This window comes from Musca vetustissima, unplaced genomic scaffold (assembly GCF_032173495.1).
Source record: "Musca vetustissima isolate MV318-11 ecotype Yass unplaced genomic scaffold, APGP_CSIRO_Mvet_v1 utg5850, whole genome shotgun sequence".
NCBI classification, from domain to species: Eukaryota; Metazoa; Arthropoda; class Insecta; order Diptera; family Muscidae; genus Musca; species Musca vetustissima.
In genome coordinates this window covers 193,704-220,776 of record NW_026882399.1, presented here as the reverse complement: position 1 = coordinate 220,776, position 27,073 = coordinate 193,704, and the positions used below count along the sequence as shown (strand labels likewise).

The 27,073-nt window shown below is 26.1% G+C and overlaps 1 protein-coding gene across 1 annotated transcript in view; it reads right to left on the bottom strand.

Annotated features, from left to right (window-relative positions):
• The window catches only part of LOC133328740 (homeobox protein homothorax), a 176,388-nt gene that overhangs the window by 71,893 nt on the left and 77,422 nt on the right, over positions 1 to 27,073 (bottom strand). Inside the window, exon 7 of the mRNA XM_061537287.1 lies at positions 19,764 to 19,887. Within this exon, the coding sequence (XP_061393271.1) occupies positions 19,764 to 19,887 (124 nt within the window). The remainder of the gene's footprint in view (positions 1 to 19,763; positions 19,888 to 27,073) is intronic.

The following is a 27,073-nucleotide window of genomic DNA, read 5'->3' as shown; positions in this document are numbered from 1 at the left end:
ACAAAATTGTCGACAAATGGTTTACACAAGCATGAAATTCTTATTTATTTAGTAGTACTCTCTTAACAAAGATTTTGTTGTTGTTGTTGTTGGTGGTGTTGTTGCAGTCTTAGAGGAAGAAAATAGTTGTGGGGCAACAGCACCTGGACAACAACAACTGCAATGTTTAAAACAAGATTAAATGATTGAATGGTTGCATGCAATGTTTGTGTGATGATGAGTGAGGTGGGGTTGGAGTTGGGTGGGGGTAACGAGAATTGGTCGGTCGGCTGATACAACATAAGGTTTGAGTTGTTGTTGTTGTTCACTTTTTTGATAATTTCGTTTTGTTGAATTGTTTTGGCACGACTTTATAATTTTTGTGTCTCTAAAACTACATGACTTTTTTGTTGGGTGGGGGCACAAGAAGACATACCTACATACATATGAATATAAATATATATGTATATATAAATATATATATTTTTTCATAATTTTTATATTTAAAGGCAGCGACACGTTTCTTACCTTTTTTTGGGAAAAGGATATTTGTTTTTTTGTTCAGGAGATTAGGTTTTTTTATCTTCTAAAGAATTCATTCAGCCCATTAGCTAGCCTTATCCCCCCATAACGAAAAAAATTGTTAGCCATGTGGCAATAAAGTATTTTGAAAAGGATTAACTGGTTGTAACAGGTTAACAACAACAAACGCAGTCGGTAGATAGATAAGCCATAAGTTTTCACAAGTTATGAGACCTTTCATTTAAAGAATGAGAGAGATTGTGAGAGAAGGAGGAGAAGTTAAGGCATCTTCAATGATGAGGATGATGATTGTGGCATGTTGCCCGTCAATGCCATGCCACAGTGTGACAACGAACGTACGTTGTAAAATACAATGAAATGACAGTTATGTTTTCAATAAAATATCCCCCCAAATGCATTAAAGATAAGGTGGAGAGAAGTCAGAACACAAAACAGCATTCAAATGCATCAATACAAGCAAAAAAGTAGCAACAACAACATTGTGGCGTTGTTGCCGTGTGTTGTTTTTTTTTTAATTAAAAAATTGCGGTTTTGTTATCGAAATAATAGCTGGGGACGAACGAACGATCGACGTCGGTGTTTTGTATAATTTAATTAAAAACTATTGTTGCTATTTAATGTCTATTTAAATGGAAATAATGCACAATATTCACACAAACACACACACACACATATATATATACATAATAGCTTTTTATGTGTATTATTATAATTTGTCAATTTTTGTTATTTAATAAATGTTTGTTTTTTGGTTATAAAAATAATATAAAGTATTGTAGCGATTTTTTTTTATTTTATTTGAGTTGTGTATCTCTATAATGAGATTATGTTATCAGTTCATTCGGTTTTGCCGATTGTTGTTAATTTTGCATTTGAGTTTTATAAATTAATTTTATCTATAATGCAATTAAAATTATATATACACATATTTTGCAATCAATAGAGACGGGTGGAAATAAATTTAAAAGGAAAAAATATAACAAAAATAACAAAACAGGAATGTGAGATAATTTTTTAGCAAAGGGAATGGGACACAATTACAGGATATGCTATATACAAAAAATATAATAAAAAATTTAAGAAACAAATTCAAATAATTATGTTTTAATAATTAATTTTTTAATTAAAATATATTTTTTACGCTTATGTTTTTTGATAAAAAAATATTTTTTTTAATTAAAAAAAATTGTTGTTAATTAAAAATTATTCTTTGTAATAAAAAAATTAATTAAAAAATGTTAATTAAAAAAATATTTTTTAATTAAAATATTTTTTCTTTTCTTTAATTTGAAAAAATAATATATAATTAAAAAAATCATTTTAAATAATATTTGAATTTTTTTAATTGCAAAATTTTTTTCAATTAAAAGAATATTCAAAAGTATTTTTTTTTCATTTATTTAAATTTTTTTATAAAATATTTGTTTCGGTTTTAATACCTAAACCTCTATTACTCCTCTCACAAAATATTTTCTTATTTTAATTTTTCTTATTATATTGTTGTTTTTTTTTTTTTTGTTCAGTAACCAACCCCTGGCCACTACGAAAAGAAGTGTTTAATTATTATTGGTTAATTTGCGTTAATAAAACAATTGCATGCATGCTGATTGGTTAGTTTTAATGCGGTTTTTTGTTTGTGTAAAAATATTTGCATAATATTATCTACCAACAAAAACGCTTTAGCATATAATTATTTTTATATATCTGTTTGCATTTTTTTTTCTTGCAAATAATTAATTCCTGTTTGCATTATTATTATTTCCACTATTATATGTCATTGCATATTTAAAATAATTATATTATTGTTTGGTGGTTGGTTGGTCGATTTGGTTTGGTTTTTTCATTAATTTAATCTCAAATTCTTAATAATAACAAATGTGTGTGTGTGTTTTTTGTGATATTGTTCAAATTACAAAAAAACATACACAAATGACAACAAATGCATTTATATATAATTTAAATTAATTCCACTAAAGTTATCATATATATAAAATGCACAAAACACACATGCACACACACACTTTGAAGAGATGTGCAACAAAAAAATTGCAATGCATTTTTGTTGTTAATAACAAAAACAACAACAAAAAACATTTCGAATGTATTTTATATTGAATCCCATTATTAATGCACAAATTATGCAAATACATGAGATGAAAAAATAAATGTTGTTGTATGTGTTTGTGTGTGTTTTTTTTTAAGGATTTGCATAAAAAACACTGTTCAATAAAAATGTATTTAAATACAACAAACCAAACGAAAAAAACTGAATTGAAATTGTACACAATCCAGCTTAACTGATAAGCTTTGGCGTACAGACTCACGCACACACTCAAACATACATAGCACACACTCACATATCAGTGGCTGTGTGAAATATTATATATAAAAAAATAACATTATTTAAATAAAATATATTAATATAAATTATTTATATATATTTATAATTGTGTGTGTATGTGTTCCACAACAGCCAATGTTTGGTGGTGGCCGGGGTTTGATGAGAACCATACCAAACAAAAAACCGGGTAAATGGATTTGGTTTTTAAATTATGACCATCCATTGATTAAAAACCAGCAGCATTAACCATTGGAAATTTATTATGTTTAAAAGACTTTAAGAGGAAAAAATTATATATTTTTTAATTATCTGCATAATTAATTAATTAGAAAAAATATTAGAGTTTAATTAACACAATTGCAATAATTTAATTTTAAATTAATATAACATATAACAAATTATTGTAGACTATATTTTATTAATTGAAATGGGTCTAGACACTTTTTTATAGAAAATAATATCGAAATATTATCTTGATTTTAATTTTAATTATTGAAATAATTTAATTTTCAATAAAAATAAAATATTAAAAAATTATTGGTTACTAATTCAATCGAAAAAAAAAATTATTTTTTTAATTGAAAATAAATTTTAATTAAAAAAATTATAATTTTTTAATTACATTTTTTTATAAGTTTAAATATTTTTTATTTAATATTTTTTTTTCAAAATTAAAAAAAAAATAAAAAAAATAATATTCATACAAATTTAGAAGAAAATATCAATTTTAATTTAAAAGATTTCAATATAACTTTTAAATGGAAAATAATATCGAAATAATATCTAAACGTTAATTTTAATTTAATTTTCAATAAAAATAAAAAATTGAAAATTATTGGACACTTATTAATTGGAAAAAAATATTTTTTTAATTGAAAATAAAATATTTCATTTCAATTTTAATTAAAAAAATTATAATTTTTTCAAATAAAATATTTTTTTTATAAATTTAAATATTTTTTATTTAATATTTTTTTTTAAATTTTAATAAAATAAAAAAATAAATAAAAATATTCATAAAAATTAAAAGGAAATATTAAGTTTAATTAAAACGATTTTAATATAATATTTAAATGGAAAATAATTTTTTTTTAAATAGAAAATAATTTTTTTTAATTTTTATTTAAATTTAAAAAAATAATATTCTTGTATCCTTCCTTCTTTTTGTTTTGTTGTTTTATTTGCTCCCTCCCCTATAATATTTAAATGAAAAATAATTTTTTTTAATTATTTTTTTTTTGAAAAATATTTTTTAAATGGAAAATCGTCTTTTTTTAATTTTTATTTAAAATTAGAAAAATATATTCTTGTATCTTTCCTTCATTCTTTTTGTTTTGCTGTTTTGTTTGCCCCCATCCCCTCTTTCTATAAAAAAAAAATATTTCTTTTTTTCCTTCGCCGAGATTTGTCCATCGCGATAACCACCATTAAACACAAGTGTCTTGTTGTAATGTCCATTATTAATATTGTGCTAATAAACATTTTGTTCATTTGCGTTTTAATGGTGCAACAACAACAACAAAAAACATAAAAAACAACAACAAAAATCCTAAACACATTGTTGTTTACACTACTGCCAGCACATGTCGTCATTGTCATTAAATACGAATAAGTCATTTAATTATTAGAAAATTTGAGCGGCAGCAGCACTTTTGCATGCAACGAAGCGTAAATAGTAAGTTTGGCTTCATACATGCATTAGTATGATGTTGGTGGTAAAACACGCACTTCACAAAAAATTAAAAAAAAACTACAACTAAATGGACAAACAAAAATGTGTTACAACTGTCATTAATGTCCTGGAGGATATTCACTTTTTTCAGAAAAAGGATATTAAATATTTCGAACTCCTAAAAGTATGTTATAATAATTACTTTTTTTGTTTCCAAAGAAAACTAATTAAGGTATTTTTGTTTGTTGCAACATAAATAAATTCTTATAAAAGGAAAACTCAATAATGTTTTAATAATATTGGTAAAAGTTTTTTCTTTTTCTTTTTTCTACGTCTAATGCCTAAAAGAAAAATCATAAATTATTTAGAGTGTGCAAAAAAAGTGTGTGTGTATATATATGAGGGTGTCTATTGCCATTAAATGTTAACTTTATATTCGTAAATATTTTAACATGATCTCTCTACCACTACCACCTTTTGCTGCATGTGGCATAAAGGGTCCGTGTGTAGGCCTACTTTCTTTTTTTTTTCTTTGCAGAAAACTAAGACAAAATAAGTTTGAGTTTCGTTTTCCCATTTCCAATGCAAACGTAAATATTTTCTAATTTGTTTTTTGGACTAATTTATGGCCTTTTTACTTATGCCTACATTTTCAATGTCTATTTACAGGGGCTGGTAGGTTGAATGGCTGTCTTGTGGGGGGTATCCCCCCACACAAATATTGTGGTAAGTTTTTTGGTTACTTTTTCCCGTTATAACATTTACACATTTAGGCTACAAATAGAGACATTTCTTTTAATATAGAAACAAAACAAAAAATGGAATCACTTTTTTTGGTTGACTTGTTTGAGGGAGAACCAGTGGAGGAAAGGTATGAAGCTACGGGAAAATAGTTACAAGAAAAATTACATTTTTATAACGAACGCCCACTCTCGTTTTGTGTGGTCATGGATGGATGTATGGGTGATGATGGCGGGGTATGTGAATTTTGTAACGAGAAAAAATTAAAGGGAATCAAAAAAAAAAAAAAAAAAAATAGAGGATAAATAGCACAAAAAATATTGAAAAACAACAAAAAAAATTGAAATAAAAAATATTGAAATATTGTTTTGAAAAAAGAATTCTTTTAATAAAAAAATATTGAAAATTTTATTTTTTTTTATACAAAATATATTAAAAAATTTATTTTTAATTTAAAAATTAATTTTTATTTATTTTTTTAAATATATTTTTTATTTAAAATATTTTTAACATTTTTAATAGAGTTTTTTCAGCTTTTACATTTTTATAATTAATTCACTAATTAATTCGAAAAAAAACTTTTTTATTTGAAAATAAAATATTTCTTTTAAATTTTAATTAACAAAATTTAATATATTTTTAAATAAAATATTGTTTTTATAAATTTAAATATTTTTTATTTAATATTTTTTTCAAAATTTTAAAATAATAAATAAAATTACTAAAAAAAACATAAAAATTGAAAAGAAAATATTAAATTTGATTTAAACGATTTTAATATAACTTTTAAATGGAAAATAATTTTTTTTTTAAATTATTATTATTTTTTTTTTGAAAAATATTTTTTTAAATGGTTTTTATTTATGTCCCTATTTTTTTATTTCCAAAAAATTTCCCAAATTTTATTTTTGTCCACCCTGTTGCTGCATTTTATCCCAAGCTTTGGCTGGGTTTCCTATTTTATCTCCATGCTATTAACCACAATATGAACTTTTGGTGGTATTCCAAACCCACACACATATACACACTCAAATTGGTCTCTCTCTCGAGCTCACCTTCTAAACGCAAAAAATCAAATGACAATCAAACATTGGTGGCAACCAAAAATTTTTGGCCAAAAATACTACAGTCAAACACCTCTAAATCCTACATCCATTTAACAAAAATTTCCTAAAATCTCTAAAATCGAATTTTCCGATGTTCCCCTGTATTATGTGTGGTCATAACATTATCCTGTTGCAACTCCACATAGGCCATGACTGTTGAGGCTGAACCTGGCTGTCATATAACCGATTTTTGGTTCGGTTATTTTTGTTTTTTTTTTTTTTTTAATGTCATTAAGGTCTAATTGAGGTTTCCTGACTGTTCGTGGGTTTTCTATTTGCCAATTTGTGTGTTTGAGTACGAAAATGTTGCACAAACAGATAACCGGGGGAATATGCGCCTAAATGTAGGCAACAAAAATTAATCAATGACCACAATTTGGCGTACATAAAATTATTGATTTTTTCCGATTACCAATTCAAGGCCACACAGGAAAAGGGTTTAATGGAAATTGAAGTCCAACAACAACAAAAATGTGCTACAATTTTTATAAAAGGGACAACACGAAGAAAATGGACATTAATAATAAAAATGTCCTGGCCATTTCGAAACTAATGTCCCAAAGTTACTTGTAGATAATATCATCTTTATGACTGTTATAATATAATTTTCTATGTTCGGTTGTAATCATTATTTAATATCTAGGAAAAAGAACGGAAAAAACATTTCTAATATTGTTGGTCATTTTTTGGGTAGGAAAACCCAAAACAACACCCCCTCTTCTCATGGAAAAGTTGGCCCACAAAGTAATTGCTTTTAAATTCTTTTACTTTTATGAACCCTTCGCCCCCCAAAAGACAACATTAATAAAGACACATCGGCCGACTAGTCTAGTCTTGGCTGTTTTTTTTTTATTATTTTTAATTGTATAATATTCACGTTTTGTAAGGTTCTCTCTAAGTCTTTTGGCCATTTATGGCAGTCAGACACGTTACAAACATACCATCGACGTACTCTTACTGGGCACTTACAACAATGCAATCATCAACATGGGGAATTGTCATAAATGTAATCGTAATTGTCATCATCATTGTCATAGTTTTGTTGTTCATTATGTCTGTCCGTCTGTATGTCTGTTCGGCAACAATTATGACATTACGCACATTTCATTACCAAGAAAGCGAAAAGAGAGGGGGAAAGGGTCTGGGGGAAAAAGAAGAAGTAATGTGTGACAAAAGTGGTACGAGCCATGCTAGTAGGGCTCCAGACAAACTAACCACTGACCATTGCGTCGCATACTAAGGGGTCGTTGTGTGGGGTCCCCCTTTAAGTTTGTTTTGTTGTTGTTTTGTACAAATGATTTTGTTTTTGTTGTAAAATGTGTAGTTAATTAAAACTATTAATTACATGTTGATTAGGGTAGACGAAGGTACGAACTAGGCAAAGTAATGCCTATAGTTGGTAAAGAGGGGAGACAAATGGTGTATGTGAGTGTGTGTGTGTGTATGTGTGCGTAAGGAAGTTAATGCGTAAAGGTGCAGAAAAGAAGTTGTTATTGTTGTTGGCATAATGACCAGTTATTTTTTTCTTTTTTTGGTTAATGTGATAGCAAAAATGTGAGGCAGGATAAATTTTTTTTATTAAAAAATAAAAATTAATATTTTAAATTAAACAAAAATAAATATTTGATAAAAAGAATTAATAAAAAAAGGTTTAATTTATATTTACAAAAAAAAATATTTTTTTTAAATTAATAGTTTTAAATTTTAAAAAAATTAACAAAATTAAGTATAGAAAAAATATAATTTAATTGAAATTAAAATTAAAATATATATTATTTGTAATATGGTAAATAATTTTTTTATTTAATAAAAAATATTTCAAATTAAATTGACTAAAAAATAAAATTTTATTGAAAAAAATTAAAAAAAAAAATTATCAGATTCTTTTAAGGCCCTCTTTGGATTTAATTATTTTTTAATTAAAAAAATATTTTCGCTTTTAATTAGAAGACTTAAAAACTAGATACCCTCTTTAACAGAATAATTATAGGTTTCAGCTCTCTCTAACACTAATCTAACTTCAAACAACAGAGCCTACCACCATCATAGCCTCGACGATGTTTAATTTTAAGCCGCGTTTTTCTGTTTTGGAATTTAAAAGGCAATTATCATCATTTTAATATTACAAAATTTTAGATTCGAAAAAAATACGAAAAAATGCCTTTTCAAACCTAGAACCTATAATTAAACTAAACAGATAAAAATTAAAAGGCACGAAATTATAGACCCTCATCAAAGGAGAAAAAACTAGTTGATGATATAGAAACTAAAATTAAAATCAACACCACAAAACCACACATTTCAAAATTTGGGTGTGTGAGTGTGTGTTGGAGCGTAAAAATTCCAATTATAATTAAATTTTTTTTAATTATGGTTAGGGGAAAATTTTCAAAATAGCCAAAAATATGCATTATTGAAAAAATGCAACATGTTGTTTAATATTTAAATTCCAGAAAAATATTTTCAATATTATTTTTTAAATACGTGTTAATAAGCAAATTAAAAATATTATGGTTAGACTTTGTGTCATTTTTTCTTTAACCCTTATTTATATGCATATGTTTGTTTGAAGAGATGTTGTTTGTTTTCAAAATAAATAAATAAAAAATCAGCTGGAAATTCTCTCCTGCTCTCTGTGTGTGTGTAATTGAGGGGTTAATTTCAATCAATGTCAACGTGCATGCCTCAGCCGATGATCATGATGATGATGAGATGTTGTTAACTCTTAAGACCTGATTTTATGCCCAACTGAGTTTGAGTTCGCCTTTGTTAAATGACTTATCAATCCAGCACACATCAAACAAACAGCCAGCCAATGTGCAGTTTGTTTGATGGCTGGTCGGTTGATTGCTGTGGCCACAACCCCCTTTGTTTTGGAATATTGGCAAAAGGTGTAAGGGAGTTTTTAACATGGCAGAAAATTGTAATGTTGGATTTTTTTGAATTTTAGAAAAAATTGTATTTTAAGGGGTGTTAATTTAAGGCTGTGAGATTGTTTTGTATGATTTAATTTTTTTGTATTTGATTTTTAATGCGATTAAAATTTTCCCGCGTGTTGTGTTTTTTTCTATTTTCCAGAAAATTGGAAAATAATAAAAAGGAAAGTGTGTGTGTGTAATGATGTCTTGCTGTTTGTTTGTTGCTGGTGTTGTTGTGCCTAATTTAACATCAATAATTTTTGGGTTTGGGATTTTTTTCGATTTTATATCCTTTAAAGTTAAATGTCCTAAGCTGACATTAATGGTTGTTACGTTTTAAGGGGTCATAAAGGATTCTCTCTTTTAAAATAAAATAAAAATTTAAATTCCCATAAAAATATTTTTTTTTTAATAAGGCAAAAACTGATATATAGATATTTTTTAATTTTGAAATTTTTAAAAAAAAAAGAAAACATTAAAAAAAATAAAATTATTTTTTTTTAATTTTTTTAAGGCAAAACTGAAATAAGAACTATTTTTTTTAATTTTGAAATTTTCAAAAAAAAAAATTATTTTTTTTTTAATTTTGAAATTTTCAAAAAAAAAATTTTTTTCAATTTTTTTGTTAATTTGTCCTAAAAAATCGCCTTAAATAGAAATAAAATGTCACTAAAATTTTTTTTTTATTTGTTGAAAAAATATTTTTTATTTGAAATTTTGAAAATTTAAAAAAAAATCCTTTTACATATTTTTAACTTTAATGTTTTATTTTAAAATATTTTTCCTTGTTTTTGTTATTTTTTTTAATTTCCATTTCCCCCCTTCAAAACAAAGACAATGCGTGTCGCACCAAACAAAAAATATGTACTACGTGAAATGTTTTGTTATAACAAATAGACATATCTATCAATGCAGATTTGTATATACACTGTCGCGTATATGTGTGTACGATTTTTGTCCATTTGTTTCGCTTTGTTGTGCGTCATAAAAAAATCATGTATTTTTTGACTTTTATTATTCATTATTTTCACATTTATTATTTTTTTTTTTCGAAGGCAAATTTTATTGTCTGAGCCATGGCAAAAAAATGACCATAACAACACAGACACATACAGCACATAATAAACAATAAAAAAACCAAAACAAAAGCAACAACAACAAATATTTCGTACACAAATAACGTGACAGAAAACACAAATCATAGATCGAAATGACGGGTACTTCAATAGGAGACCACCAAAGTATTTTTTTTGTGGAAAAAAAAATGTTTTAATTTTTTCCAAAATATTGTTTAAAATATTTTTGTTTCAAAAAAATGTTGGGGGTTTGATTTTATTTTTAAATATTGTTTTCTTTTCTTTTCAATTTATTTTTGTCACCATTAGGCCATTAAAGCTTTTTCAAAGCAATTTATTTAGCTGAGGGAATATGATAAGCGGATTATTTTGAAATATAATTTTTATTTTTATTGTTTTATATGATAAATTATTTGTTGTTATAGATAAAACAAAAGGAATTGTCATTTAAACATAGATTTGGAGACAGATTTGTGATAAACATTAATTAATTTGTTAATTTGAAACAATAATCAAATTCAGAAATAAATATTAAAAAAATAAACAAAAGAGAAAACATATTTAAATAAAAAACTAAAAAATAACAAATTAATTAAAAAAATTTTGGAGATTAATAAAAAATATATTTTTTTGAAATTAAAAATAAATGTATGTTTTAAATTATTAAAAAGGAATATATGTTTTATGTAATTAAAAAATATATTTTTTGAAATTAATAAAAAATTATTTTTTTTTTGAAATTAATAAAAAAAATAATTTTTGTTGAAATTAAAAAAAAAAATTTTTTGAAATTTATAAAATTTTTTTTTTTTGAAATTAATAAAAAATATTTTTTACATGTTCTCCATTAACAGTAATCGAAAAAAAATGTTGACAAATTTAAATAATAATAGGCATTTCTTAATTAATCACAAAAGGTGAAGCATACCTCTAGGGGCAAATAATATATAATTATTTAAAATATTCTTTCTTTACAAAAAAAATCTGAAATAAAATTCCCATATTATTCCAACATTTGCTCTTTTATATCCTGCAGCCCAGAAACTAAAAATGTAATCCCTCGGCTTAGTTAGGGAAAATAGAAAATAATTCTAAAGGTCTGGTTATTATTTCAAATACCCTTAAATAGCAAATAAAGCAGAACTTCTTCTTCGTCGTCGGCTTTACATGGGATACAGCTGGTTGGTTTACATTTTCAGAAAAAAATACGAGCACACAGAGGACACATTTGTCGTACTTCGGCTCATTGTCTCAATAAAAGAAGAGTTCTCATTCATGTTTATACTATGAGAATGTAAATGTGTGTGAAAGTCGTTGTGTGTGTGTGAGAATTTTCTATTGTTAAATCTGAAAAACGTGTATGGTTACGTCAAAACAGACATAAGGCAATTCATCTTCATCCCTTAGACGAAACAGCCAAAAATCAGTCTGGTTGTCTGTATGGCTGTGAATTTTTATCATCTCTCCGACCACCGAAACAAATATGAAATGCCACGCATATTATCTCATATTTCCTATAGTACTGTTGTTGTTGTAGTATGTTGCATGTTATTTGAAACAATAGCTCTGAACATGAACCAATCCAATACAGAAAGCCAAATAGGGTGTGTTTCATTTTCAAATTGTCTAAGCATCATCAAATTTCCACCTTTTTTGCCTTTTACGAATCCTCCCGGCGGCTGGGAAAGAGGCAGGAAGATGAATTACTTGTTTGTTAAAAAAACACACACACAACAACAACATCAATGTACATGAAAATGTAATGGCAAAAAAGGATAATAATAATAAAAACCATTATGGAATCAAACCAGAAAACGCATATGCGTCGAAGGGAAATGAAACGAACACGAAACGTAACACGAATGATAAGTAATGCAGGATATAACTCGTCCTTGCTGGTCGTATAACAATGATCATTATAATTATCAACACTACCACCAGCAAGCAGCATCGACATGCAACCTTTTTTTTACATTGACTTGGTGTTAGATTTTTTGTTAGGTTTTTTCTTGTATTTCAAAAAAATAATTGTGTGAACATTTTGTTGTACAGTTATTGTTTGGGAGACAAAGATTCGGGATTTTTAGATTTTTTTGGGAGGTGAAGATTTGGAATTTTCAGATTTTTTGGGAGGCAAAGATTCGGGAACTTTTAATTTTAAATATTATTGACTGTGTTTGATATTAAAAATATATTTTAATTACGGCATAGTTTTAAGGGCTTGGCTTTTTTATTTTTTTAAATAATTAATTTAATTTTTTTTATAATTTTAAATTTTATAAAAAAATATCGAATAAAAAATAATAATTCGTATACTCCACGTAAACGAAATTAATTTAAAACAAGTCCCTATCTTAGTTGGCGAGTTTTTTGAAATTTGGTGCATACCTTTAGGGGCAAAAATTCTTAAATTATTTTATTTTAATATTTAATGCTTAATTTTGAACAATCAACAACAATTAAAACAACAAAACAAAATTAATTGAAAACAAGCTCCAATGTCTTTATTGTTAATTGTATTGAGCTTTCGCTGCATATTTTTGGGGGCAAAAAAATCTCAAATTACTAAATTTTAATATATGAAACGTATCTTGAACAGCTAAACAACATTTCGAATACTCCACGTAAACGAAATTAATTAAAAACCAGGTCCTATCCTTTTATTGACGAGTGTTTTGAAATTTTGTTGCATATTTTTAGGGACAAAATCTCAAATTATTTGATTTTAATATTTGAAATGTATTTGAAATAATCAACAATAATTCGAATACTCCACGTAAACGAAATTAATTAAATACCAGATCCTATATTTTTATTAGCGAGTGTTTCCAAATCTTGTCGCATAACTTTAGGAGCAAAAAATCTGAAATTATTTTATTTGAGTATTTAAAACTTCATTTTGAACACTCAACAATAATTCGCATACTCCACGTAAACGAAATTAATTTAAAACACGTTTCTATATTTTTATTATCGAAGGTTTTGAAATTTTGGTGCATACCTTTAGGGGCAAAAATCTCAAATTATTTTATTTTAATATTTAAAAACTTAATTTTGAACACTCAACAATAATTCGCATACTCCACGTAAATGAAATAATTGGAAAGAAGTTTACAGATTTTCACTTCATTTTCGTATTAAAAATTCACTGCCTATTTTTAGGTGCCAAAATTGCCAATTTTCCATTTTTTCAAACTCAAAATTATTATTTACTTCTTAGTTTTTTTTCTTTCTCTCATCTTAAACGGCCAGACTTTACGCCGCCGTTTTTTCAAGTTTCCCAAGAAATAATTTAAGGTTTTTTCCATAAGCTTTACAACAACTCATGGCTCTTGAGAACAGATATAATAATGTTGTAACCCTAAGCCTTCTTTCCTGGCATTACTTAACAATTTTTAGCACCCAACAACAAAAACTCCTTCTTGAAAACCTAAAACTTTAATGACCCACTCTAGGTCTTAAAACGAAAACTACAACAACAAAAGGACATTAAGAAAAAAAACCGCCAGCCAACCACTTTAAAGGCGGGAACTCAAGTTGTATGGAATGGATGATGGGTCTTTGGCGCATTATGACGTTTGGTCATAAAGTATTTAAAAAAACATTTTTTTAAAGTGGCACTTTTTTAACACTTATAGATAAAAATACAACAACAACAATGCAAAGACCTTCATTATAATAATTCGTCATAATATTTTGTATTCGTTATTTTTTAAGCTTTAAAAAATAAAAAGAAAAAAATTGGAGGACCTCCCATTCTACCTTAACTTTGAGTCCAATATGGGACTAAAAAAATATCTCAATAAATTATTTAGAGTGATCTGCATTTTTTTTCTCCATTGTAACAAGAAAAGTGTTAACAAATTATTCAATTTTTTTTTACTTTGAAAATGATATTGCAATTTTGAAAATTTCTCAGAATCGACTTCAAAGTTGTAAACCGCCAACCGTGTTTATTTCAAATTGACATATTATTTTTTTTATTTCGAATATTATTTTCTTTGGAAAATTGTCACACGATTTAGAACATCTCCAATCTGACTTAAGGTGCTGCTCCGAACGAATGCCGGTTTGCTTTGCTATATATGTTTAGAATTTCATGCACGAATTCATTTCAATTCCATTCAAATGGAAAACTTTTATTTTGAATTTGATTTTTATCAATTGTGACACAGCGAATAACAGGCGTCGCCGTCGCCACCGCCAACGACAGGCTGACCCGACGACATGGAGACACTCGCAAGCGACAGCTATGCTCACTCACCGGCACAAGTGTTTTAGTTTTTTTGTTTGTGATGAAAGAATTTTGAAAGTTTATTTCAATTCACTTTTCATTAAACTTGTCATCAGAAAATAAAGGGGGAGTGGTAGGGAGGTTTAAGAAAATTGTTGGAAATAATTATGGGACATATGTGAGGAATTTTGAAATAAGAAAATATTTTTTAAATAGGGAAACATGAATTGAAAAATTTTAGAAGAGGAAGATCATTTGAAAAAAAAATTTAATTATTTTTTTTACATATATATATAATATTATTGCATTTTTTAATATTAATAAAAATTTGATTTTTTTTTAAAAAAATTAAAAAAAGATATTTTTTTTAATTATCCTTTTTTTGAAAAAATATTGTTTATAGTCATTCTTCTAAAATAATAATTTTTATATTTTTTCAATTTTTTTTTTGTGAGTAAAATTTCGAATTTCCCCAATTTTTTTTTTACCAAAAATTATTGCATTTTTTTAATATTAATAAAAATTTAATTTTTTTTGAAAAAAAATTAAAAAAAAAATAATTTTTTTTTAAATTATCTTTTTTTTGAAAAAAATATTTTTTATAGTAATTCTTCTAAAATAATAATTTTTATATTTTTTCAATTTTTTTTGACAAAATTTTCAAATTTCCTCAAAATTTTCTTTACCAAAACTTTTGATTTTTTTATTAGAAATTTTTCACCACGAAAAAAATTCCACTTTGGTGGTCCTCCCCACAAAACAATTTTCCGAAGAGACTGCCAAAGGGAGAGAGTGCGAGAGCTCCTAAAAATTAGCCATTAGAACACTTAGTTTTTCATGTTGTGTTTAGTGGCATAGAACATTTTTGTTTATTACGCCGATTGGTAGACCAAAACAATTTGCAAAAGACTAACCGAACGACCGTAGGACAGACAGACATTCAAACATAAAACTCATTCATATATACAAATTATATGGCCGCAATGTTCCGTTTTTTTATTAATGAAAAGCTGGCTACCTTCGAAGGCTGTGGGATGGGGAGGAGAGGGAGGAAATACAAATTTGTTTTGTTGTTGTTGTATTTTTACGACATAAACATATAACTTTTTTATGACATGGCCTTAACAAAACAATTGTCTTCTTCTTCTGCTGCTGCTGCTTTTCGAACATCAAAGGAAAAAATGCCCAAGTCATAAAAAAGGCGGCAATTTCCTTGAGCTCCAATATTTTTTCTTTGTGGAGTGCTGGACCGACCACAGAAGAGGGTGGTGTATATGGGGGGACTATATATATCATAACATCTAGATATTGTTTATGGACCCGGTGACTTTATGTCTTCTTCTTGGTCTTATTTCAAAACATTGGCAAATCAAAGGCAGAAAATATGAGAAGAAGAAGAAATCAATTTTATGATTTTTTGGCAAAGGGGGAGGGTGAGGGCAACAGGTTTTTTTATACAACAAAAAATGAAGATGTTGATCTTTTTGGGGGGGATTTACAGGTGGTTATGGATAAAGGAGGAATATTAGAGGCATGCAAATTACACACTATTCAAAAAAAAACTTTTTTTTACTATTTTTTTAATATAAAAAATATAATTTTTTATATATCAAAAAATATAATTTTTTATAAAAAAAAAAAAATTATTTTTATTTTTCAAAAACTATAATTTTTTTATATCAAAAAATATAATTTTTTATATATCAAAAAATATAATTTTTTATATATCAAAAAATATAATTTTTTATATATCAAAAAATATAATTTTTTATATATCAAAAAATATAATTTTTTATATATCAAAAAATATAATTTTTAATATATCAAAAAATATAATTTTTAATATATCAAAAAATATAATTTTTTATATATCAAAAAATAATATATTTTTTTTAAATATTCACATTCAATTTATCTTGTGTGGTCTGTAAAATTTCCTTACAAAATTTCCCATTTTTTCTTTCCTATTTTTTTTTATTTTTTCAACAAAGCCACCAAATAGCTTGCCACAATACCAACAACATCACTATTACAACAAAGATGTGAGAAACTATTAAAAAGTCATAAACATTTATAATAAAATTTTTTTTTTACCACAAGAGTCGGTGGTAGCCGCAACACTTAGAACGCCAGCCAGTCCGCCAAACGACCAACCAAGCAGATAGTAAAAATTTGTTGCGCTATTTCAAGGTGGTATGCAGATGAAGAATGTATGGTTGTATGTAGGTCTGTCTGTCTGTCTGTATGGATGATGGTTTGGTGGTGGTAGCCAAAGAAGCTATAAAACACTTTCAATTTCTTTGCTTGAAATCAATGATTTTTTGATTTGGTTTCGTTTCGATTTCGATTTTTATGATTAATGGCAATAAAAACTGATTTGAATCAATTTAGGAAAAGATTTCAAAAAGAAGAACTGAAATGGAATTACTGGGAAATAGTTTTTGTTGTTGTATTTTTATTTTGTTGGGTAGCATAAATGAAAATCATGATCATAAAAAAATCTGAAGCAATATCTCAAAGAAAATTATGAAATCAAAGCCATGGTAACAGTGGCATTTTTTTGTGGGGATAATAAAAGACGGAGATCGTAATTAAAATTCGAAATGGTTTTCAAACCTATTAAATTTTTCGGAATATTTTTTTTTATTTTATTGTATTTATTGTAATATAAACAAAAAAATTGGAAATAATTATTTATTTTATTAGTTGCTCTCTGGAGAGCGACAAAATTGTTGTCTCTTTAAAATGAGGGGTCATAAAAATTTTGTTTTTTTAAGTTATTAAATTTTAAGATTTTTTATTTTATTTTTATTTGGACACTAATAATGTAAAGAAAAAATAAAAATTGTGGTTTGGCTTTAATTTGTTTCTAGAGAGTGAAAAATTAATTTTAAATCTCATAAAGAAAATAATGAAAAAAATAATTTAAAAAATGAAAATAATTTTTTTAATTAAATTTTTTAAATTTTGAGTATTTTAAGATTTTTTATTTTATTTTTATATTGACTACCACATTGTACACAATAAATAAAAATTGTGATTTTTCATTTTCTACTCTCTAGGGAGGAATAAAAAATTACATTTATAAAATTAAAAAATAAATACATTTTTTTGAATTTTTCAAATATATATTTTTTAGGCATTTCCGAAATTTTAAGATTTTTTGTTTCAATTTTTATTTAATACCCATTATATGAATAAAAAATAAAAATTATATTTTTGGATTTTTTTCATTCCAGAATAGAATAAAAAAATAACTAAAAAAATCAGAAAAATTTGATTTTCTTAAAAAATATATTTTTTCAAGCATTTAGGAAATTTTGAGAATTTTTATTTTATTTCTTAAATAACACCCATAATCTATATGTAAAACCATACTTTTATTTTTAATTTATGCCTCAGCCGTATGAAGAAAAAAAATTAATTTCCTAAAACTCAAGAAAATTCCATTAAAATAGGTACTATTTTAAATACTAATTTTCAAGTGTATTGCAAATTTTAAGAATTTTTATTTTAATTTTATATTAACCACTGTTATATAGATAAAAAATAGAAATTGTGTTTTTTTTTATTTACTCTTCTATTCTGCCAATTGTTAGGTGATCATATTATTTGTCTATGAAAAATTACAATTGCTTATGTCAACTCAATTACCGCTACTGTTGTCTGTGTGTGTTTGGCTTAGTGATTTTAATATTAATTTCCTTTTGATGACCATTAATGAAGCCTATATCTCATAAATCATATTATGATTACGATAATACAGTGGGCAAAAAAAATACAACAATAATAAATTACAACTCAACACAGCAGTCGATCATTGTAATAATAAAGCAAATATTTAAAATGATTTCAATGAACGAGTGTGAGAAAAAATTGCAAGTACAGTGGGACAAAATAAAAATTAGGCATAAGAGAATATATCAATTTTTTAAATACCATTTCGTTCAGAATTTTAAAAATTTTTTTTCTTTTTATTTTTACTTTGAAATGTGATTTAATTTTTTATTCTACTTTTGCCCCACTGTCCATTTGATATATGTATATGAAAAAAAGTCAACATATTTAAGAAGAATAATAACAACATGTGATTATTATTGATCTGTTCACATTCATGCCAGGCTTGAATGCTTGTTTGCTGGCACAGATCTCACGCCAAATCTCCCAGAGAAACAACAATTCCGCATGTCATTTTATTATCAGCAAAAACTCCAAGAACAACAACAACAAATAAGATTTTTTTGCTGTACAACAATAATTCTCAGGCATTATTCTTATTATTATTTTCAAGCAATTATCATGATCGACATTTTGAAATATTAAGCTTGATTTCGTTCTGTGGCAACTTGTCTCAACTGTCCAACCATATTGTCGAGTCTGTCCATCCACCAGCCATCACAACGCAACATGTTGTTGCTGGTTGATGTATGTGTTTATAAATAATATTATTTATAGCATTTAATCAGTAATTTATTATGAATGTATTAAATTTATATACAATACATATATTGTGTGCTGGGTGACCTCTAACGACCTATAACAGTCAGTTTAGACAGTTTTGATTGCAAATAAAAAAATGTATGATGATTTTTTTTTTCTACAGAATTTTTTTTTTGTGTTCTTCATTTGAATTTTTTTAATTCTTTTTCTTTCGGAACGTGTTTGTGTGAGTGTGTGTGTAAAAGACTAATTCCTTTATAATTGCTTTTTTCGTTTTTCTGTTGTATTTTTCTTATTTGCCTCAAGTCACGCCTTTTAAATTAAATGTTAGGCCCTACATTTTTATTTTTTTGTTTTGGGTTGGTTGTTGTTTTTTTCTTCTTCTTCTTCTTCTGTACTGCCTTGTGGCTGTATCATTTGTAGGGATTCCTTGGTCTATTATTAAATGTAATAGTATATTTAGCAGTGGTAAAATGAAGTGGAGAAAAATAAAACGGAACTAAGTCGAATACACCATTTGCCACCATGTAGATAATCAAGGAGAAAAAAATGGGTGGGCTTAAAAAAATATTAAGCAATTGTGGAAAACCAGAAATATTTTTTTTAATTTTTCAAAAATTTCCTAAAAAATTCCTCAAAAATTTTTTCCATTTTTTTAGATTTTTAAAATTTTTTTAATAATAAAAAATAATAACGTGAAAATTTGCACTTACCAGGGTCTGATGTATCTAGGACAGGTGGTTGTTGAGATAAGGGACCAGGTGTACTACCAGCGCCCGGCGATCTAGCATCTTCGTTCATGGCTCCACCATATGATAAAGATGAACTAGGAGGCCGCTATAAAAATAGAAAGGAGAGAACAAAATAAATAAAAATTAGTATTTTTAGGAAAAATATGAAAACTAGGGACTAAAAATTAGTATATTAAAAAATACTAAAAAATAAAAATATTAAAAAAAAATATTTTTTTTAACTTTAAAAAAAAAAAAATAAAAATGGAAAAAAAATAAAAATTAATATATAAAAAATATATTTTATTTTTAAAAAATATAAAAATTTATATTAAAAAATAAATAAAAATATTTTTAAAAAATATTAAAAAAATATTTTTTTAACTTTAAAAAATTGTAGAAAAAAAATAAAAATTTATATTGAAAAATATATTTTTTTTTTAAAATATAAAAATTTAAAAAAAAATAATATTGAAAAATATATTTTTTTTTAAATATAAAAATTTATATTTTTAATTATTCCAATAATGTTTTTATTTCATTTACATTTAACAAAAATTAATTAAAATTATATAAATTAATAATTATATTTTAATTTATTAGAACAAAAGAAAATACATAATTTTTTTTAATAGCCCATAAAAATAAATTATTAACCACCAATTAATAAAAAATATGTATAAAAACAGCAACAACATATATCCCTCCTTTTTCAATTTAGCCCCAAAGAAAAAAAAACAAATTAAAAATTCACAACAATTTAAAAGCCATAAAAATTGTTTTTTTATATTATTTTTTATTATGGTGTAAATACTTTGTAAGTAATGTTCATAAAAATTTTATTTATTTATTTATTTTTTTTTTGTGTAATTTCACCCAAACCTCACAAGAACTTCAAAATACCTTTATTTGTATTTTATTTATTTTTTGGTATTGAATTATGCAAATGAAGGCACGTTTTTAAACGAGGTGTAATTAATATAATTAAAAATACATTATACAAAAAACAAAATACCACAAAAACAACAAACACACAAACAAATTTATTTGATTTTTGTTAATACTGCAGAATGTCAAAGACAAAAAAGACGAAGAAGAAATGAAAAAAAACGCCAAAACACAAACCCTGATGAATTTCAATTAAATTGAAGACAAATTACCAATATTTTTTGTTGTTGTATTTATTGTTTGTCTTGTTGTCTGTCTGTCTGTTTTTTAATTCTATTAACAGTCAATGGCTGTGTTATAATGCCTTTTGCATAAAACACAAAAAAGCCGCTGAGAAATGTCAAAATGTCAAATGTTGGGATTTTAAATATTTTCTGTCTGTTTTTGCCTATTTGAGTCTTATAGGAAAGCCAGCATTTGTCGTCTAGACTTTTTGTCTATACATGGGCCAGTCGGTCGGTCGACCAGCCATGTCAGTAGCTTGGGAAATTAATGCAGAAAATTATTATGGCTGATAAGCGAAAAAACCCCTGGGCAGGCTGACTGGTGCGTAGCTACTTAGTTTTCTAAGCTCTGTTTTGCACACACAAAATAATGATGGTGGCATACTAATTTTTTCTGCAAACCTTCAATGTTCGGTAAAAGAAGAAGAAGAAGAAGCAGAGTTAAGAATATTATGAATTATTAAATAGCAAAGCAAAAAAATAATACTCCTTATGAGACCAAAAAACAATTTTATGCTTATTTTGCAAGAAAATAAAACCACAGGAGTTCCAGCCACTACTCAGGGCTAAGAAAACTCCCCAATGCATCGAAGGATGGACTACCTTTGTGGTTTTAAAAAAAATAATTTACGCTCAGAGAACTTTTATTTTGAAAAATATTTTTTTTTTTATTTAAAAAACAAAGACATCATCCAAAGTTACTGAGCTGGTCTTTTGTTTGAGAATTGGTTTGGTTGGGTGGGTTCGATGTTTGCTTCTTGTCACACAGACAGACAGCCAGCTTGTTGCTTGGCTTTGACTTTGTCTCTTTTGTCAAAAGTGCGTGCTGTGAATTTTATTAAATATGAAGGAATATATTTAAGAGTTAGTGTTGCTGTTGTTGTAATGTTGACATTTTCCCAAAGCCTTGAATTTTAAATTTAGTTTAAATTTGTGAATAATCAAGTATGTTTTTGTTCACAAAAAAAAAAAAAAAATAAAAAAATACAAAAATAAAATAATTTAAGAGGATAAAGGGAGAGATCTCCCCTTCTTCCTCATACAATATTTTGACCTTTGTTCCCTATTTTATTTTATTTAATTTTATTTTTTGCGGGGAAGAAAAAAAATCACTTTCAAGTGGTATTCTTATCTCTCCTGGTCTTTGGCCTGACCACACATTTTCACTTAATTGTTAATTGTATTTTTCTCAAATCAAATTTGTATTATTCTTCCCAGCACCTCCTCCTCACTTTATTTCGGAGAATAAAAATTATTTTTTTAATATAAATTTTTATTATTATTTTTTTCTCCCACTATAAAATCATTTCAATTGATCTGCAACGACCTTCCTTACCCCTCAACCCGCTCTTCCCTCATGGTTAAGTAATAAACAAATAATTAAAAACCCATATGAAGAATTTTTTTATGAGGTATAAAATGATCGATTAAAAAACTATAAAAAAAATCGGATTCTTAATTTTTTTTAATGATTTTCAAGTGGAAATCAATCAAAAAGAATGGAGAATTTAAAATTCCAAAAGGGTGAAGAGGGGAAAGAAAGGTTAATATTAATAAAAATTTATGAATATTGAATAATTTGGTCTTCAGAAAGGTTAGAGTTCACATAAAATTAAATTAAGAAGACATAATTCTCATTGACTTTGTTTCAATGGCGGAAATTTGGGGAGCTGATTTTTTTAAATTAAAATTTTTTTAATTTAAAGGAATAGTAAAAGAATATTTATATATAAAAATATGTTTAAATTATTATTTAATAAAAATAAAAAAATAATATTTGTTTTTTTTATAAAAAATATTTTTATTTTTATATTTTTTGTATTAAAAAATATTTTTGTAAATAAAAAAAATATTTTTATATTAAGATATGTTTATTTTTTTTATAAAAACTATATTTTTTTAATAAAAATATTTTATTTTAATAATACATTTAAAAAATATATTTGATTTTTTATATACAAATATTTTTATTTTTATATTTTTTATATTTAAAAATTAATTTTTTAAATAAAAAAAAATATTTTTATATAAAAATATGTTTAGTTGTTATATAAAAACTATATTTTTTAATAAAAATATTTTTTTTAATTTTTTTATTTTTATAAAAATATTTCTATTTTATAAAAAATATACCACACACACATCCAAACCTTTATCCTTTCCCCGTTTGCATAGCCAAAAAATGTTTCCCATCTTTGCCAAAAATCAATTACCCCTTGGAAATATGATCCATATGGTGTGGTGTATTCTCCAAAGAATTCCCAAAACAAATCCCCTTTTTGGCAAAATCTCTCACCCACCCAAAAAACCTGATGATCTTCAAATAACACCAGCCAATTATAGAACATATATTTAAGAATGCGAAAATAAGGACTCTAAAGGCGAACCAACGTTCGTTCGCTCAACACACCTTTTTGTTTTTTGGTTGTGGCTCGGCCTAAGGTTTGGGTGTTAACGAAATAACAACACACTTGAAACAAACGCAAACGGCAGGGCAGTAGTACTGGTAGTAGTGGTGGTGATATTGGTGTTCTGTGCCACCAGAAACAACAATTATACACCAACAACCAAACAACACACCAGAAATACAAACAAATTAACAAACAACTGAAGTCCTGAATAGAAGAATTTGTTGTAAGCCGGATAATGGTTTATGGGCGAGGGTGACTACGAATGAACAAATGAATTCCTGCAAAACATACGCAAATACCCCAAGGACCCTTAAGCTTAAACGGCACGTCAAACTCACAAAAATGATTATTAGAGAGAAGAAGAAAAAAATAATACACACAAGATGATGGGAACGTCGTCTAGCCGGGATGGATGGAATGTCGAGTTAGATGGCTGGCTGTATGGGTGGTTGGGTGCATGGGATGTAATGTCACTTTCACCCTCAATGCCAAAGGCAAAACGCCCTGTGTGCGTGCGATGTGATGTGTAAGTGACATCAAAAAATCAAATAGAGAAATTATGTTTTTCTTTCTCATCATCGTCGTCATCATCTGGAGAGCGAGTGAGCGACCCAGACAATATTTGTTGTTGTTGATAATAACACGGTAAAACACTTAGCGTGGTATAATACACAAATAATAACAAGAACAACAACAGCAACTTTTGAAGGGTGTTCTTAGGCAAATAGCCAGCCCTTGCGAACACCAAGAAGTACTTCTCTATCAATAATTTGATTGTTTTGCACTTTTTTGTCAAGAGTGTGAGTGGTGGAGTGGAAGAAGTTGTGGGTTGGTCATCAAACCCAAATTACAGAACAGACACTATAATCATTTTCGGAACGTGTGCCACCGTTAAGCAAGGGGGACACAAATGCTTAGTGATGATTATATATCCCCCAAAATAAATTATACAACGCAAGTGACAATTATCTGGTTGGCTACAAAACAAGACCAGTATAACATGTTATTATTGTTTTCAGATTTTCGAGGTTTTATTTTTTTGGGAAAATTGTTTGGGAATTTGTTGATTGTATGGGAAAGTTATTTGGATATTGTTATTAAATTGTTGGTTTTTGAGGCTGGGATTTTTTGAGGAGGATAACTACTGAGAAAGGAAAATATTTTTTTTTTATTTTTTTAGAAAATAACATTTTTTTAATAAAATTAAAGAAAAAATGAATATTTTTCGAAAAAAAAAAAATTGAATATTTTTTCAAAAAAAAAAAAAAAAATAATAAATAAATAAAAAAAAAAATTTTTCGAAAAAAAATAAAAATTTTTATTTGTTTTATTTTTAATGATTTTTTGTTATTTATTTTTTTTTTTTTTTTAAAAAAAAAAATTATGAAAAAATTAGTATTTTTAATTTTTTTTTAATGAAATATATTTTTTTTTAATTTTTTTCTAATCTGTAAAATATGTTCTATTATTATTATTATTTTGTTTCAAAAATAAATATTTGTGTAATGGTGTGTGTAAATCTGTCCGAAGTCCGCAAGAAAAAGTAATTAAATGTTTTTCTTTCTGTTCCCAATTTTCATTTCCCCAAAGAAAAACAATTGAAAAAAGTTTTGTTGTTGTTCGTTTCTTTTGGTGATGACCATTACTTAACAAATTATTTGGAAATTTTCTTTTTTGTGCCCTTCTTCCTTAGAGAAGGATGGACGGGGGTAAATGCCTATTCAATAAAGTGCTTTTGTTGTGGCAAAGTTTCGAAAGTTATTTTTGTCGAACTAAACTTCGTTTTTATTAAAGAAGTTGTAAATTGTCCAAGAAACTAATGATCGGAAAGTAATTTGTAAGGAAAAATTTGAGTTTTAGATTTATTTTGGGGGAGAAGGAAGGGGAGACAATTAAGAAAAAATATATTTTCCAAAACAATTCAATTAGGGTCCTGAAGCTGGTTGTTAGTAAAAATATGCATTTTATATTGTTTTGAAAAAAAATTTTTAAATAAAATATTTAAAAAAAATATATATATATTTTTAACAATGTTAGAAAAATATATTATTTATAAAAATTAAAAAAATATTTTGAAGAAAAATTTAATTTTTTTTTTTTTTTTTGGAAAAAAATATTTATTAAAAAAATAATCTAAAAAATATTTTCCTTATTAAAAATATATTTTTTTAATAAAATATTTATTTTTATCAAAAAAAAAAAAAAATAATAATAATAATTAGTTGTTTAAGTTTCAATTTTTTTTAATTTTTTTTTTAAATTGTTGTTAATTGTTTAAAAAATATTTTTTGTAATTTTTGGATTTATTATTTTTAATTTTTTTAATAATTTATTTCCTAATTAAAATCAATTCGAAAATCAATCATTTATTTTCTTTTAATTTCAAACCCCATCAACTTGTTCGAAAAAATTGTTTGTAATTATTTTCCATTACCCTTGCAGCACTGGCGATGCATAATTTTATTTTTGCGATCATTTAACACACTCTCCTAAGTTTTTATAGAGCGCAACAAAATGCATATCTCAATGGCTGGCTGGTTGGCTGCTCGTACTGGCAGGCAATATGATAGATTTTTATGACTTGTAATGATTTGTAAAGAATGTGGAAGAAACAAAAAAATACAACAATAACAACAACAAAAGCCACAAAGCAAACAAAAAAAGCGGAATAGCTCAAAACTGTTATGCATGATTGCATTTCACCATGAACAGTAAAATACGGCAAGCAAATTCCATTCCCCCCATAATGGATGGATGAATGGCCGGTTGGGGAGGATTAATGGGAAGAGGATTAATTTCTCAAAAAAAAATTTTTTGTATTCAGAAATTTCATTCATATAAAAATTTTGAAATATTTTTTTTATTCGGTAATTTAATATGCTTGGCGGCATATTTTTCGGGATGGAAACAGACCTTATGTTTTGGCCTCCATAATTTTTTTTTTTTTTTTTGGTTGGAGTAGCAAGTGCTAAATGCCATGGCTTGTCCTGGCAAAGTGTTACAAAGTCTCCGGAAAGTCTCTTTTAGCATACAAAAAAGGAAAAAAAGAAGAAGAATGCAAAGGCGGCTTAATCACGCTTCAGTGCTCTTTCAGAAAAAAATTGAAAAAAAAACTGAGTAGTCCAAACTCCTTTGCCAACATATTAAATTACCTTGAGAAAAAAATTTCCCCGCAGCCCCAGTTTGAGTAACGCAACGCGTGGTGCTATGCCCATTTTAATTAATAACTTATCAATTAATATTAATTAAGTTATCAAATTCCATCAATGTAAATGCTATAGTTAATTTTTTTCCAATATCTATGTATATTGAACATGTATCAATTGTGCAATTAAATATTTCCAACGTGTCTCACTTCCTAGAATTATTGAAATAATTTCTAAACTAATTTCAGTATTTTTTCCGTCTTTTTTTATTGCTTGCTACGTTTATCATCTTTGCATGTTCGCAAGCAATTATAAGCAACTAATCGCTTGGAATATGGATGGCATGAATAGAGGAAATTGGTGTTTGAAAGACAAGTCGAAAGACGACACTCTTGGGGCGGGGAGACCCAGAGAGAGTGCGAGTGGGCTAGGATGATTGACTGAGAGAGGGAGATATGGAAGAAATATTCAAATTAAAATGCATTAGCATAAATTAAAAAATTACAGAAAAAACATTACAAAAAATTGTGAATGGAATTTTTTTCGAAAAAATATTTTTGCAA